General features: G+C 34.5%; 3 protein-coding genes across 3 annotated transcripts; 1 reads left to right on the top strand and 2 right to left on the bottom strand.

Moving 5' to 3' along the window:
* Nucleotides 1–429: 429 nt before the first annotated feature.
* On the bottom strand, nucleotides 430–4,327 carry LOC101249142 (transcription and mRNA export factor ENY2). The gene is made up of 5 exons (XM_004233251.5): nucleotides 4,095–4,327; nucleotides 3,906–3,993; nucleotides 3,734–3,828; nucleotides 1,211–1,287; nucleotides 430–913 (listed from the first exon to the last, which is right to left on the bottom strand). Coding segments are annotated over exons 1-5 (336 nt in total). The 5' UTR covers nucleotides 4,097–4,327; the 3' UTR covers nucleotides 430–839.
* A 1,185-nt stretch (nucleotides 4,328–5,512) lies between these two features.
* Nucleotides 5,513–8,667, bottom strand: LOC101248354 (SWI/SNF complex component SNF12 homolog). Its single transcript, XM_004233248.5, has 3 exons — nucleotides 8,378–8,667; nucleotides 6,630–8,225; nucleotides 5,513–5,871 (listed from the first exon to the last, which is right to left on the bottom strand). The coding sequence occupies exons 2-3, from the start codon at nucleotides 8,192–8,194 to the stop codon at nucleotides 5,802–5,804; spliced, it is 1,635 nt and encodes a 544-aa protein (XP_004233296.1). The 5' UTR covers nucleotides 8,195–8,225; nucleotides 8,378–8,667; the 3' UTR covers nucleotides 5,513–5,801.
* A 4,616-nt stretch (nucleotides 8,668–13,283) lies between these two features.
* On the top strand, nucleotides 13,284–16,555 carry LOC101248838 (small ribosomal subunit protein bS21c). Its single transcript, XM_004233249.5, has 2 exons — nucleotides 13,284–13,923; nucleotides 16,250–16,555. The coding sequence occupies exons 1-2, from the start codon at nucleotides 13,478–13,480 to the stop codon at nucleotides 16,359–16,361; spliced, it is 558 nt and encodes a 185-aa protein (XP_004233297.1). The 5' UTR covers nucleotides 13,284–13,477; the 3' UTR covers nucleotides 16,362–16,555.
* The last annotated feature ends 113 nt before the right edge of the window (nucleotides 16,556–16,668 follow it).

Here is a 16,668-nt window from a genome sequence, read left to right as displayed (position 1 = left end):
AGGTACATTCTTCTCTCTCTCTCTCTCTCTCTATATATATATATATATATATATATATTGGCTTTAGATTTCGTGTTTCATCCACAATGAGATAATTTAAACTTCTAGTTTTATCTATAATGAAAAATGTTTTGTGAAATGTCAATGAAGGTAGTAAGTTACAACAGCAAGTCTGGCTGTGACCAACGGGGAAACTACTGCACTGAGCACCGCAGTCAGAAAAATAGCCAAGCGCCTCAAGAAAATTTGCTTTGACGTGACAAAGCTGCTCATTGATCTTACCATCATATTATGCTTAAAAACAATATGGCCTGTTACCTATATATGGCCTAACAAGATGTTAAAATCCCTCAGACACTTTGGCGCTTGGGTTGCAAAGATTTGGGAAGACACACAGAACACAGAGGCAAGTACGACGGAGAACCAAGCTAGAGAGAACACACAACCAACTGGCTTTCACTAATACGAAGAACACATGAGTAAAGTACACACAAAAGAAGAGCAGGGATTCTGCTGAGGAGCAGGCATCTCAATAAAACTACACTTTCTTAAAACTAGGGACAACCAGATAACAGATAGTTTAGCCACTAAAAGGTGAGGGTCATGTAGTGATCAAACTCTGAACCTGGGCCATCAACATAAAACCACCAAGTAGCAATTTATACAGTTCTACGAAACTTGGTACAAGCAAACTGCCAATAGCACATCTTCTCATATGGCTCCTGGTTTCCTCATCGTGGTCATAATCTAGACAAACGATGTTCCAAGATGAAATGAGTCAAACATAATGCCACATCTTCACCTATATTGCTACCCTCTTCATGCATGAAGCTGTTGAATCAGAGAGTGGGAGAAACAAGAAATGTACGAATTCTCTGAAGCAATTCAGCTTTGATCGGATCAGGAATTGAAGCTGCAACATTCCAAATAAGAAGCAGAGAAGTTTAGCAAGGATAACAACAATTACATATAATCAAATGTAGGCAATGCAAGAGCAACATCTAATACATCCAAAAATCAGAAAATGAATAAGAATTTGGAATGACGTTTACTCAAGGGAATATGTCAACATCAATGCTCTTTTGTTGCTTAAGAAAAGTTAGAAGATTAAGCAGAAGGAATAGCTTTTAAGCATATATATAGCCATTCCTTTTTCAGGTGTGTGTATGTGTGTATTGAAAGAAAGCAAAAGTAAATACAAAGCCCTTACCTCTGCCTTTTGGGGTAATCACATGTACAAGGTCGTCAATGGTTATATTGTTCCGTCCTTTCTTCTTTATATACTCCCTAGTGTTGATAGAGAACAAATGTGACAAAGGTTACATGTCAAAATGAAAATTTGGTGGCTATATGTACAGAATAACAAACAGAAAACAACGATCATAGAAGATGAACAAATATGGTCATAACTTGAAAAATTTATTTTTAAGTACCCTCAGACACAAACAAGTGCATATCAAGAACTGAAAGATTGAGACAAATAGTTGTCACCCTCGCCACATAAACAAAACTTTTTCTCCAAGATAGCTCCACCAAACCTTATAATAATTAGGACCATAAATAAAAAACAGGACAATAAAAAAAACAAAGAGAACTTGCAACACAAGGATAGCTAGAACGAGAGTTCTTGGTTCTTATGACATTTTGCTTTCCCTGTATTATTAAATACCCACCCCCCTCCCCTTTCTCTTACATCATCTAACTAAATAACCTTTCACTACTGAACTGATGTACCTTCTCCCTCATATACAACTCAAGTTTAGCCACAGCAAAGTACCCCCAAGTTGGCTGTAATCTCCAAATCAAAATTGATAGCTAACATAATTTTCAAATTTAAAAGAAAAAATAGAGTATCACTAAACAATTAGGTTTTTGGCCACAAAATACCACATAATTTAACAAAAGCATATTGTCAAAATACACAACTTTACCATCGACGCCAGCTTAAAGTAGTTAATTTGGGGAAGAAGTGATACTTTTTCCCTTTCTTCAAATAGAATAAAATCTCTGCTACTAATCAAACAAGTCAAGCATTTCCACTACCCTTATTTTGTATGTTTTCTTCTCCTATTTCCGCCCCTTCCCAACCATATCCCACAACTATTCCTCCAACCCTCCCCATCCTACTTTGGCAAATTGCCTTACTAATTCTGTGAGTCTTTTTTTTCAGCAGACTTGCAACCCTCAATTGTACCTTCAACTACCTTCTAGTCATTCCCTTCAGACTCCCTTATCCATTCTTCTCCTCCTCCATACATCCTCTTTTGCCATGCTTCATATCCTCACTTCCCTTCCTTGCTTAGGCCCCTCATACCCCTACCATCTCTATCCCTTCCTTTTCTGAGGAAGTTCTTTTAGTTTTATTTTTCAAGGGAGTCCATCTCTCTTCTTTCTACTCATCATCTAGTTTCCCTCTAGAACTCTTACCTTCAAAACCCCTTCTTCTTTTTAACTCCTCCCTAGGAGCTCCCATCCGTTTTGCTCCCTAAGGTGACTTGAATCCACAGCCTCAGGGTTGGGGGTGGAGGGTGCTTACCATCCGAGCAACCTCCTCTTGTCCAAAAAAAAGAGCTGGAGGATTGTCACTTCTTGAACTTGTCTTTCCAATTTAATTTTTTTTTGAAAAATTAAACATTTCCAATTTAACTATCTTTTAATATGCATGCCTGGTTGAATGAAAAAACATCTTGTGACATCTTTTGTCGGGGTTTTGGAACTACAAAACAAAAGTTTATTACTTCTAAAATAATTCAGGGTAACCATCTGATTAGAGAGGTTCGATAATTGGATTTTAGAATTAGGATAATAGAGTTTCTTCCTTTTAATTTTCACTAGTTGAATTAGAACTAGTTGGGGTGTCAACACTGATTTAAGTAGAATTAGGGTCAAAAGCAGGGGAAAAGGTTCTTGTGCACCCAAGAGCATGGACTGGGTTGAGAACCATGAGATTTCATGTTCAATTTTCTCATGGTCCAATTTCCAGCGGAGACAAAAACACAAGGTGATCTTTTTCTTTTAAGAATGAAAACACTAAGTGATTTCTTCCCATCTGTCTAGCCATGGAGAACACCTGTGCTGGTGAGAGGTAGCAGGTATCCCATGGAAATAGCTAAGCTACATGCAAGCTAGAACAGACCATGGTTATTAGAAAAAAGGTTCTCTTTCCTTCTTTTTTTTTTCTGGTTTGGGAAGGAGGGGGATGCTGTGAGGAGGGTTGGTGTGTTTAAGACAGAAAAGACACTAATATCAGTGTGTCGAAAGCAATCAATTATTAGAGTAAAAGCAGCGGTAGGAACTTAGAACACCTTACTTGTTGGTGGTTTTATTGTTCAAGTAGTATGAAAAACTTAAATAACTTGCCTTTCTTGCCTAGCACCATTTGGGGTCTAAGGGGCGTGGAAAGCCTGGGATGAGGGAAGAGGGATGAAAAGTCCTGATGAGAACTGAACCACATGCACCTCTAGAATGCAAAGCACGGATGTAGTACACACAATTGCATTTTCACTTGCCATAAAAATCAACATAACAAGATTGTCAAATAAGCATTAAAGTTTTCACATGCCAACAAAACAAGAAAAGTAATAAACTTCCTATCTGGGGTTCATTGTAGCAAAGGCCAAGGCACCAATTGCTGAAAAACAGATCAAAACACATAGCTAACTCATTTGGAGAACACTAAACAACAATTCATCCTTCCAAGTGTTTGAAACAAGGTCACAGAGAGATACATTACCTACAAAGAGCTTTCATTTCATCCTTCCACCCAGACTCAACAAGCCTTTCCCTCAAAAGCTCCATTAATCTTTCCTTTTCCCCACTTTCAATCAACTAAAAAAGCAAATCATCAAACATTTTTTTTTAAAAAAAGACCCACACAACTAATCTAAAAAGGACTAAAAATTTACCTTAATGTTGATAATTTCCTTAAGTGTAGGCTCCTTTTCTTGTTCATCCCGTGTATCAGGTGTTGGTGGACGATTCACCGAATGCCTCCTACTCATTACAATTCACAAAACCATAAGTATTAAACAAAAATCATGATTTTTAACAGATAAATAATACCAAAACCGTAAGTTTGGAGAAGGAGAAATTACATATTTTTGTTGAGCTAAGAAAACCCGATAATCTGATTGAAGCTTCGCGCCTATATCTTCCAGCCCTACCCCCAATCAAGCTGCGTCTGGAAACTTCTAATTTCCCTTTTTTAAATAAAAAATAAATAGATAAACCGGCGAGTAGACAGAAAAAGATGTACGACACTGTTCCTCTCTCTCCTTTCGATAAAGACCTTTTCTTTTCTTTCTTTAACCGGATGAGCTTCGGTTTTGATTTAATTAAATTTTGGTTTGATTTTTATAGTATTCTGTTTTAAAAAAGTATATACGATGCTTCAATTCAAATTAGATCGGTTCAGTTCGATTTTCTACTTCAATTCAATTTTAATTTGGTGTTTTTAGATTGATTTTTTGGCATGACTAAAAATAAAGAGAGAATATAATAAAGCAACTATCGTTGTTCACTTCACATTTCAAATTTCAAAGTTACAACAATAAAAGGTTAGAACATTAATTTATTGTTTAGACTTCAAAGTAACAATATAAAATGATAAAAACATAAAGTAGAAACACCATGTTGCAGCTCAAAATTGAATTAAATTGAGTTTAGTTTGGTCTTTAGGTTTTACCATTTTGTTATTTAAATTTAGACTTTTAAATATAAAAATTGAAATGAGCCAAGTAAAGTTAAAATTTAAGTATATAATATATTTAAAATTTCTTTAATAAAGCCTCAATTCTGCACCGTAGTTCGGGACCTTACACCAAATTTCAAACTGAAGAATCAAAAAAAAAACCCGACATCGAATTAAGACACCAAAAAATCAAAAAAATTTAATCCGATCTGATTTTTTAATATTTATGCCTACACCTACTGAGTTTCACCACCGATAATGAAAAAGATGAGAAATTTAACTTAAATTATTTTTTATTGTTTTAAGGAAGAAAATGTCGCTAAGCAGACTTAAATCGAAATACAGTAGATTAATTTGTATTAATAGATTAATCAAGTAAATTTTTTATGAATAATTGGTTTTATCATGATCTTCATCCGCTAAAATTGGTTAGAAACCAGGACAACAATAAGAAAAGAGCATGAATAAGGTAGCCTCTGCTTTTTAAGTAATCTTACATCATCGTCTGTCAAACTGGAGTCCATTTTCGAGAAACTTTTCAAAGGAAACATTCCACGCAACACAAGATTCTCAGCAATCGTCAGTTGAAAGTACTTTTACCAGAAGCAAATCAAAAAACTTTTTCAAACCAAACCAAATGAGAACAAGCAGTTGAACTGGGAGACAAGATTAGTGGGAGCGCTTTACCTTTGACATGAATTTACCAAATGGATACTGGACACCGGGTGAAAAAGAAGATGCTACTGGGGCTGGCCAGGACAAGGGAACGATGGAAAAAAATGAACGGTAACAAACACTGAATACAGTAATCAAACAAAGATGGAATGCTAATGAAGATCGATAATTTAAGTCCTATCATCAGACATTAACGCATCCAGATATCCTACACTTTTACATGTTTTGTAGCACATAGCAACAAAGTTTTAAGTTTTTTTTTTCCAATTATGAAAATAGAAATACTGAACACCTATTCATAACACAGGGAGATGCTAAGAACAACCAAACATAGTTTATGGCTTCTTTCACAAGAATTCTTCCCTGTACCCCACCCAAAACCTACATTCCTGACTATTTGAGATAACAATGACACCAGGCAAGGATCCAGTTCAGCTCATCCACTTCCAGGGGCATCAGCAGCAGCTGGCTTGCGATTCAGGTAGCGGATAACAGCATCCTCAACCCTGGCAATAAAAAACAATCTCCATTAGCAGCATCTCCAAACATCAGTTCAACACTGCATAATTTTGCACCACCAACAAGGGGAAAGATATCGTGATGAGGTCCACAATGTCTTGAATAAAAGGGTTGATTACACCAACAAAAAAATTGTCCCGTTTGGTTAATTTTTTCTTGAAAGCCCTCCTTTCTTTAGCCAGTATAAGTTTGATTTTGAGTAATATTAAGAACCTTTTAATGCACATTTAACTTCTTTGATAAATGATAACCTTCCATAGGACATCTGTGCTGGTAACTTAAAAGGCAGGAAGTACTAGAAAAAATTCTTTAACACCTTTAGTTAAAACATTATCTTAAAATTAGAAGTAAGTAACAAGAAAGGAAGTTGACGCGATGAAGTAAAACAAAAAATGACATGACCTGCAACAAAATCACATGAAACAATAAGCAAAGTACTGCCTACTGAACGCCACCCACTCTCAATTTAGACCGGCAAAAATGAAACTTGAGTTTCCATAGAATCAGAATTGAAATGATTTTCTAATTTGATCATTAGCTGAGATAAAACATCAGTGGGGAATAATTTAAATGTTGTATAACTTTTGTCCTAGGTGAAAATTGTTGTATTTCGTACCAAATTTCTGAAACTTCAAATATGAAGCTACTCCATATGGTAATAAGCAATTTAACTTCCAATGACAAAATTACTATATAGCAAGGGCAAGTAATAATTAGCAGCAGGAGGCAAAGAATTAGTAAATACCATGGTTGGCTGTAAAACTGAGACCGGCGCTCCTTCTCAACATTGCGACTTGGCTCCCCACTAACAACTTTCAGGTCCTTGCTCTGGGATTCTAGAAGTGCATCAATAAACTCAACAGGGGATTGACTAAAACCCAGAAAAAAAGCCCTTCTCCTTCTATGTTCATGGATCTTCCTTATAGCAGAACAAATTGCTTCATCGCAAGTTTCAATCTCTTTGGTCTTTTCGGTATTGGCAAGCAAAGCATTCAGCTCCCTCTGGATAGGGAATGGCACATCAACCAATACATCGTAACAAGCAGTTCCAACAGGGTTATTTCCAGAAAGCTTAATCCTGTGTTCCAAATGTATGGGTTGTGGAGGAGACAAATGAGGTGTGATCTTTTGTGTGACTGTATTGAACTTAACCTTTCCTTCCCCAAAAACTTTCTGAAGTGGAGGATCACAGTTGAAGTAAGAAGGATCATCAGGGTTCTGCAACTTTCGAGCCTTAACATAATGCCAGATAGAAGAGACAATTCTAGCACGAGTCTCAACCTCAATACCCAGAACTTCAGTTAAAGCTGGTGAAAGTTTGTATTTCTCAGGCATGTAATTCAATTCTAGTCTTAAATTAGCAGTGAACTCTTGCTCTCCTTTTCTTTTGACCTCAAAACCATCCTGAGGTGCAGGAGATCGCGCAGAGTCCCAAATTATAATATGGTTATCAGGATAGAGTTTCTGGTCCAAGGAAATGGTGACTCTTTTGAAGAAAGTAGAGAACTTTGGGTACATGGAGCTAGTTTTCTGAAACATGGCAGCTTGATCAGGATCCATTCCCTCCTCCAAAATCCTTCCTACAATCTTAAGAGTCCATGTAGGAGGTTCAGCTGTTGGCTTCTTAGGAATGGTACGAACCTGATTAGCAAAACTATTGAATACATAAATTCGAAGCGTCTTCTGAATAGTAGGTGGATTCTTCAATGACTCCTGGATGTCAACTTTCTTTCTTGTTAAAGCGGAATCAACCCGAGATTCAAACTCAAGGAGCTGAGTATAAAGGGAAGATTCAGGCAAAATGGCTGCCACCTTCTCGTTCATGTGCTTCTCAGGAAGCTTCTGCTTTTTCCTACGAGCAGCCGCTGAAAGCTCCATTGTTCTCATTGGAGAAATTGTGTTAGTAGTTGTGAATGCAGGTGGCCGCACAGGAGGTTTCTGAGGTAAGCGTTTTGCCAAAGCACTTCCAGGCATCGAGGGTGAGGAAGAACCAAAATTGCCAAGAGCATGAGCCTGGCTAAGAGATAAACCCTGAGCCTGTAACTGGGCCTGAAACTGGGCATGAGCAGCTTGAGCTTGTGCTTGAGCTTGCGCATGAGCCTGAACTTTCGACTGAGCTTGAGCAATTGCTTGGGCATGTGCAGCAGATAGCTGCGATAGCTGAAATGCCCCAGGAAACCCTGAAGGCATCTGTTGCTGGCCTTGTGATTGTGCCTGGAGATGTGCCATCGGATTCCCCGGCGGTGAATTGCCAAAGGAAGATGGTCCTCCGATATTCTTGTTAGGGTTATTATTATTGTTAACCGACATAGCTATGCAACAGTCAAAAAGAATCTCGCATCTGCATCAAAACACAAACAGTTTTTCTCCAATTCACTCAAAACACAACAACACCAGTACAAATCACTGAAAAAAATTAGGGCTTTTTTTTATAATCTACCGAAAAAATGAAAGCAACAAATCTAGAAAAAAGAACAGCAGGGAGAAACTTACAAGCTTGATTTCGCCGGAGAGAGAGAATTCGCAGCCTTAAAAAAAGGGAAGAGGATCGTTAACAATCGCCGGGAAGCGGTCGATCGTCTTCTTTAGAGAGAAAGTAAATCGACCAACCCTGGTGATCGGCGGGACGTGATCATTTTGGAATTGTATTTTGTGTTGCTATTTGGGCTTGAAATTTCCAAATAAACCTAAAAAGGGATTTGGGCTTCTGATTTGGGTTTCATGATCAAACAGGAAACTTTACTGTTCCTTCACCATTTGGGAGCACTAATATCATTTGTTATAAGTATATTTAAAAATGATTTGCTAATTTGATAGTAATTTTACTGAAAATCTTGATTATAGGATCAAATCAATACATCACTTTTTCCAAATAGTGTCATACGAATCAAATTTTGAAAACTTAAAACTGAAACACTGTTAAGCTTTATATGGTTATCTGTTACCTGAATCACTTGAGTTATCAAATTTCTTTCTGTTCGGCGTTCTGTTAAGCCTTATGAAACACTGTTAAGCCTTGTGAAATTTAGGAAATAACTGTTGTTGAAATTCTATTTGGTGGTTATGGTTCGAAGTTGAGAGCACTGTTAAGGTTTACTTGGTTACCTGACATCTGAATCACCTGAGTTATTAGATTTCGTTCTGTTCGACATTGTGATTAGATTTTTATGAATTTTGGAAACAGCTATTGTTGAAACCCGGTTTGATGGTTATGTACTTGAATCACATGAGTTATCAGATTTTTTTCTGTTCGACGTTTTGAATAAAAATTATAAAATTTGGGAAATAACTGTTGTTGAATTTCATTTGGCGGGTATGGTTTGAAGTTGAGAGAACTGTTAAGCTTAACTTAGTTACCTGATATCTGAATCACCTGGTTATTAGATTTCTTTCTGTTCGACATTGTGATTAAATTTTTATGAATTTTGAAAACAGCTATTGTTGAAACTCTGTTTGGTGATTATGTACTTGAATCACATGAGTTATCATATTTCTTTCTGTTTGGCGTTCTGAATAAAAATTATAAAATTTGGGAAATAACTGTTGTTGAAATTCTATTTGGTGGCTATGGTTCGAAGTTGAGAGAAGTTGTTAAGCTTTACTTGGTTACCTGACATCTGAATCACTTGAGTTATTAAATTTCTTTTTGTTCGTCGTTGTGTTTAAATTTTATGAATTTTGAAAACAGCTATTGTTGAAACAATGTTTGGTGGTTGTGTACTTGAATTACCTGAGTTATCAAATTTCATTCTAATTGACGTTCTGAATAAAAATGATGAAATTTGGGAAATAACTGTTGTTGAAATTCTATTTGGTGGCTATGGTTCGAAGTTGAGAAAAGTTGTTAAGCTTTACTTGGTTACCTGACATCTGAATCACTTGAGTTATTAGATTTCTATCTGTTCGACATTATGATTAAATTTTATGAATTTTGAAAACAGCTATTGTTGAAACTGTGTTTGGTGGTTGTGTACTTGAATCAGCTGAGTTATCAAATTTCTTTCTATTCGGTGTTTTGAATATAAATGATGAAATTTGGGAAATAACTGTTGTTGAAATTCTTTTTGATGGCTATGGTTCGAAGTTGAGAGAAACTGTTAAACTTTATTTAGTTATCTGACATTCGAATCACTTGAGTTATTGATTTCTTTCTGTTCGACTTTGTGATTAAATTTTATAATTTTGAAAATAACTATTGTTGAAACTCTGTTTGGTGGTTATGGATTGAAGTTGAGAGTTGTATTTCATACAGAGTTAAGCACTGAATTACTCAGAAGAAACCGCATAAGCTCATTAATGAACATTCGAGCATTGAATTTGACTTTCTAGGATTATTTTTCATTAGGCGTTTAAGTTTTATATCATACACACTAGAAGAAGTCATCAAGGTGTGCTGGAAAAAATTAAGAGAGATGATATGAAGAGGAGATGTGTGAGGAGAAATATAACACCTAATTTAATAGCCTTAATATCTTCGAAATTTTTAATTTGTAAATTTATTAGAGATTATATATATTGTCATGTGTTTAAAGAGAAATAGTACTATATGTTATTTTAAATATAAAATTTAATCTGTAATTTCTATAAATAAATTATTCAAATATTTCTAGACGATATTGATAAATATTTATTTTTTGCTTCCGTACTAGTATCTGTTATAAAAAAAGGTATGTTTAACTTTACGGGTGAAGTAATATGACATTTTCCTTGAAATAGCAATTAACGTATTGCAAATTTTGTAATAAGTTACCATTTTCATAAACTTATGAGGATTCTGTGTGAATTGAGAGCAATTTAACAAAATAATTTTGTAGAATATAACATAAAGTCACGTGTGTGTTTTCATAAACTGCATGCTATAAACTTTTATGTTTGTATCATTAGAATCATGACAATTTGATAAGTTTATTGAATTATCCATCTATATCAAATTGTTATGAAATGTGTTTTGTTTCCTTTATTACTTCGAAATAGTAAAAGATAGGTATCCCAAATGAAATAGAACAATTAAAGGAGAGATATCGAAAATTAAGAACTCTCGTGTCTATATATATATATATATATTATTTGTAGGGACCGTCTTAATCACTAGTTCACATTATCAAGACATGCAAAATTTTATCATTATTGCTTACAAGTTAAAAAGAATAAAATTTGCTTTTGAGTGTTTCCTTCGAAATCTTAAGAAATGCAACAAACAATCATTATATTAAAGAAATACAAACTATTTAAATATTATTATATCAACTTATCAAATTCGTGAGCCAAGTTTTATTATACTAAATTTATTTTATAATTTTTCTTGAACTCTTGTTATTGTTGATATTCTTAGTTAGTAAGTATATATATATTCTCGTTTTAGTTATTATTAAGAGAAATAATACAAGAAGAAGATGTCATTTTAATAAAAATACTCAATCAAAATAAAAAGACTTGATTCTAATCCTAATGCATATTTTGCTTATAGAATAATGTTAACAATTCATGTAACTATTGCCTCGGTCGAAAGAATTTTTTTAAAACTAAAATTAATAAAATTTTATCCAACATCAACAATGTGATAATGAATGCATTAGTTATATCATCAATTCAAAAATAATTACTAAAACAAATCAATTAAAAATAGTAATTAATGACTTCACATCTAAAAAAACTAAAAAAATAGATTTTAAATAAATATATACATAATTATTATTTTAAAAAAAATATTAAAATCGCTCTTTAAAATTTGACTTTAGGCTCCAATTTTATTAAGTCAACCTGATCATTTGCATCAGTATTCTATACATGACATACATGCATCATACATGTGATACACAATACGAAGGCAATGATGTTTGCCACTTTTGATCACCCCAAATATTCTCAAATTTAGTATAGATCTCATCAAGACATTTTAAAATAATAATAATAATAATATGAACTTAGAAAATGATTTCTCAACCGAAATTTTAATTCAGAATCATTAATCTCACATTAAATAACAATAGAATTTCTCTCCAAATTGCTAAATAAAGAGACACGTTCGTGCTTCTTGAGTAGAAAAAAAGGGGCCACAAATATAACAGATTGAGTAATATATTATATATATTCGTAAATAGTATACTAAATATAGAATTTAGTATAAAATTTGATATTGACTTGGAAATAATTTTAATAATATATTATACATTGTAATTAAATGATCGTTTGATAATTGATTAAAATTATGCAAATGATAATGGTATATGAATTATTTATGAATAAATTTATATAGTATATTTATAAAGATTAGGTATTTATCTGTTAACTACATATATATTGATTATTTCATCTTTGATTTCGCATAAAATAATATATAAATTTCTTCTTAACTAATATATGCATTAATTAAGTAGAAGTCTAAGTTTCAAATCAAACACCATATTAATTTGGGAAAATTGTATATAATAGTAAACTAATAACCTAAAATAAATGGAGTAGCTAGGGTTTGATTTAATTGTGCTCCATAGCAAACGTTTTCAAAAAATTGTCAGGCACCTCTCTTCGAAATATCTCGTTCGCCACTCTCCTCCAATATCTCGCTCGCTTCCTTACTTTTTATACAAACACAAGTGTATAAAATTGTTTATAATTGTATAAAATAGAGAAAATTGTATAAATACATATATTTTTGTTCCCTTTTCTCCCCTCTTCGAGATCTCGCTCGCCACTTCGAGATCTCGCTCGCCACCCTCGCCTTTCTCACTTATACAAACAGAAGCGAAATGTATAAATTGCGTTTCTGTTTGTATAAAGCGTGAGAAAATTGTATATACACATGCAAGTACTTATATTTTCGTCCTATACACTTATAATTATACAAATAAAAATATTCCCCTGCCCAGTTTCTTTTGCCTTTCTCTCTTTTTTAGTTTTATATAATTTTCAAATTATATCTAATTTCTCTCTTTCTCGTTTTATACAATTCGATTCAATTGTATATTTCTTGTCAAGTCTCTTTTGTCTCTCTCTTTCTCATTTTATATAAATTCAAATTGTATATAATTGTTCTATATACTTATAATAATACAATTCGTTTTATACACTTCGTGTTTATACAGTTTTCTGCCCGAGTGTCTTTTTCTTTCTTGTTTTATACACTTCGTTTCATACAATTTGCTTCAACTGTATATGTATAGCGAATTATACAGTTTTTATGTTTGTTATGGAGTGCATTTGCAAACTTTGCTATAGCATACAAATATGAATTTTTTATTTGCTATATGTGAAGGTTGCCCTATTAATTTCACATAAATTATTTACCTCATAATAAATTACTAAATATGATATTAACGTATATAAGATTTAATAAATATATAACTCAATTTCTAATTAAGTAAAACACAACCCCTTAAACTAATGCTCAGAATAAATACTAGAGAAAATAATTCGATATATCTCTTAGCTTTGCTATTTAAAGTTAATATATTCTCATTACAAAAATAACTCATTATATCGTTACATTTGTAAAAAAGACTCATATCATCCAAACAAGCCTCTACTTCAACAAGAGTGTCATTTTATCCAAAAGGATACAGTTAGCTCTCTCCACAACTTCATTCCAATCCTCAAATGGCTGTCTCATCCATAGCCAATCTCTTCTCCTTCTTCAACCCTTCCAAACCCCCAACACCCAAAGCTCCAACCCTTCAATTCTCTCCCTCCGCCGTTGATTCTCTCACTTCTTCAAGACCTAACAATGATTCTTCGTCAATGGTCGTTTCATCCAATGACAATCACAAATACCCAATATTACCAGTATCGTCTTCTGATTCCGATGTTATGGCCGTAACTTGTCCCTCACTTGCTTATGCGAACACCCTTTACTTCAGATCGGCTTATAATGTTCAGGTTATTGTGGGTGATAATGAACCGGAAGAAAAGCTTCTCGGCCGATTTAGGAGGGAGGTTATGAGAGCTGGGGTAATCCAGGAGTGCAAGCGTAGGAGATATTTTGAGAACTCGCAAGATGAGAAGAAGCGCAGGACGCGTGACGCTGCTAGGCGCAATCGTAGAAGGTGGTTCACTTAATACCCTCATACCCATTTTGGGTTTTACTCTGTCTTTAGCCCCGTTGTGCTTTTGTTTTTTATGTCTATGTTGAGTATTGCTAGTATTGTAAGTTAGTATTTTTGGCTATTAGCATACCAAGTTGGTACGAAGTCAAATCAATCAACAATTACATATCCTGGGTCTTGGGAGGGTAGTATGTATGTAGTCTTACCCCTAGTTTGTAAGGGTAGAGAGGTTGTATGCAAGGGAAGTTAATGGGTGAAGGTGAAGTGTTGTACTAGTTATGCTAGGCCATAATGGAGAAGAAAACAAAATCAACAACGTAGTGCGATAATTGAAGCATAGGAAACAACGAGTAATAATAAAATTGTAGGATAAGATAATATGAGTAATAATAACAAAACTCATAAGAGAAACTAGACAACGTTCGACGACCTACTAATCTTCTATTCTAATACTCGACCTCCCTATGATATCAATCTAAGATAAGGTCCTCGATATGTTGTAGGTGTGTCATGTCGTTCTAATCACATCTTCTCAATACTTGTTGGGCCTACCTCTACCTCTTTCATACCTTTCATAGCCAACCTCTCGCACCTCCTCACCGGACATCTATGCATCTCCTTTTGACATGTTCGTACCATCTCAACTTGTCCAGAATATCTTCATTCTCTATCGTATCACTACTAATATGTCCACATCTATTTCAGCATCCTCGTTTTTTGCTACTTCTTTTTTCCTGAATGTGCAAGTTCTTGACCGTCCAAGACTCCACTCCATACAGCATAGTTGGTCTGACAACCATTTTTTAAAAGCTTACCTTTGAGTCTTGGTGGCATACTCTTATCACACAAGACATTGGATGCGAGCCTCCAATCCAGCCCGCTCCAATACGCCGTGTAACATTATTGTCGATCTATCCATTTTTTTTGGATAATAGAGCTAAGCTAGTTGAAACTTCCTCTCTTGGAGATGACTTGTACATCAATGATCAATCCTCTCTTCCATATCTGCCTCATCAGTTACGTAATTGAACTTGCATTCAAGTACCCTGTCCTAGTCTTGCTCATCCTGAACCCTTTATATCCCAAGGTTGGCCTCCAAATTACCAGCCTATCGTTAACTCCGTCGCTACTGGTTATCTCGTCTTGCTGCTGTGTGGCTGCATGAACACGTACAGTAGCAAGGCAGCTGCGTTTTTGGCAAATAGTAATATTGATTGCATTTAGGGAGCTGCATTTGTAACTCTATGGCCTTTTTCTTTTATAAAGAAAACATAAAATAGGCTATTTTAAATTTAAAAATAGCCAACTTACAAGCAGAAAAACAGTCTGGTCCAGACCGAAGAATCTAATTAGAAATACTGAACTGAACTTGAGAAAACCCAACTGAACCGATCGAATTGATTCGGTATACGGTACACACTAATGAAGAACTGAACCAAAATTTGAAAAAAATGAGCCGAGCACCCACCCCCAATACTTATTCTCTCTATTTGAGCCACAATTCTGATCATTAAGTTTTCCTGTGGTCAGTGAAAGACTCAAAGTGTCACAACCCAAGCCCGTTCACACGTATTCTCTGCTTTGGTCCCACATATATCACGAATTTGTTTCTTGGATATGCCATCATTGAACTCATGTGTGTGCATACCATGTGAACTTGTGCTCTGTCTTATATAGGTATCACTTTTCTATGGATTTGGTTTAGGTGTCCTGCTCACCCATTATTCAGAAACTTGCAAGCCTAAAAGCCTGCCAGCTACTCTTTGATCTACCCTCATAAGCTCACACTTCGTCAATGGGCTTCACACAAAGTTTATTATGTCATAACGATAAAGGGAACCTAAAAGTCTCTGCAGTTATAAAGCTTCACTTTGGTACTACCATCAAATTAGAAAACCTTAATACCATGTATGTGGCAGTAGAAGTGAAGTCTACTAAACTTTGGTTATACCTAAAGTGCAATAACATGTGTTAGCTTCAAAGGACTGGTTCTTGACAATAACTTTCAAAGAGAAAAGATGTACAGAATATACATCCTTTATGCATTGGCTCTTGCATTCTTGGATGTTAATTTTGTCATCCACAAAAATGTCGAATTGGTGAGCTTTGTCAAGCTAGGGATTTAAAATGAGACCCTGATCTATCAACCCTTCATATTAACCATTTTTGGTTTTATGGATTAGAATATATTTATAATTGTGATCATAATTCAAATAATATATAATTTTTTTTGATAATAACTTGCCTGCGTAATATATATATCATCCAGTTTGAATTACTGATTTTATATTTTTCCATCATTCTTATGGCCCTTCTATTGGAACAGACGTGGCCCACCAAGAAACTTCTCAGATGATAAGCAAGAAACGACTAAGAGTAAGAGGGATGACGATGGGGAAGATAACTGGGAACTTCCTGATGGAGGTGTTGCCTTTTGATTTATTGTAGTTTCTTTTTCCTTTTTTTGGTCCTTCTGTAGAAAGTGGTTTATTTCCCACTTTGGAGAGAATTCTATTCATGTAATTTCCTTTGGGAATCATTTTCACTGATTTTTCCAACTGCATTTACCTGATATCTTGTACTATATCTATTTATTCGTAAAAAATGTAGTAATTGTTAAGCCTGTTTCAAAGTACGAGCTTCTTGCTGTTTCATATGTGTGATCTATCAAAACTATTAGTTAACTCGTAGTTGACAGGAGAGAACACAAAAGAATTAGAGTATACATTGAAAATCAACAAAGTT

Source organism: Solanum lycopersicum, chromosome 2 (assembly GCF_036512215.1).
Source record: "Solanum lycopersicum chromosome 2, SLM_r2.1".
NCBI lineage: Eukaryota > Viridiplantae > Streptophyta > Magnoliopsida > Solanales > Solanaceae > Solanum > Solanum lycopersicum.
The sequence above is the reverse complement of the archived record's forward strand: the minus strand, read 5'-3'. Positions and strand labels throughout refer to the sequence as shown.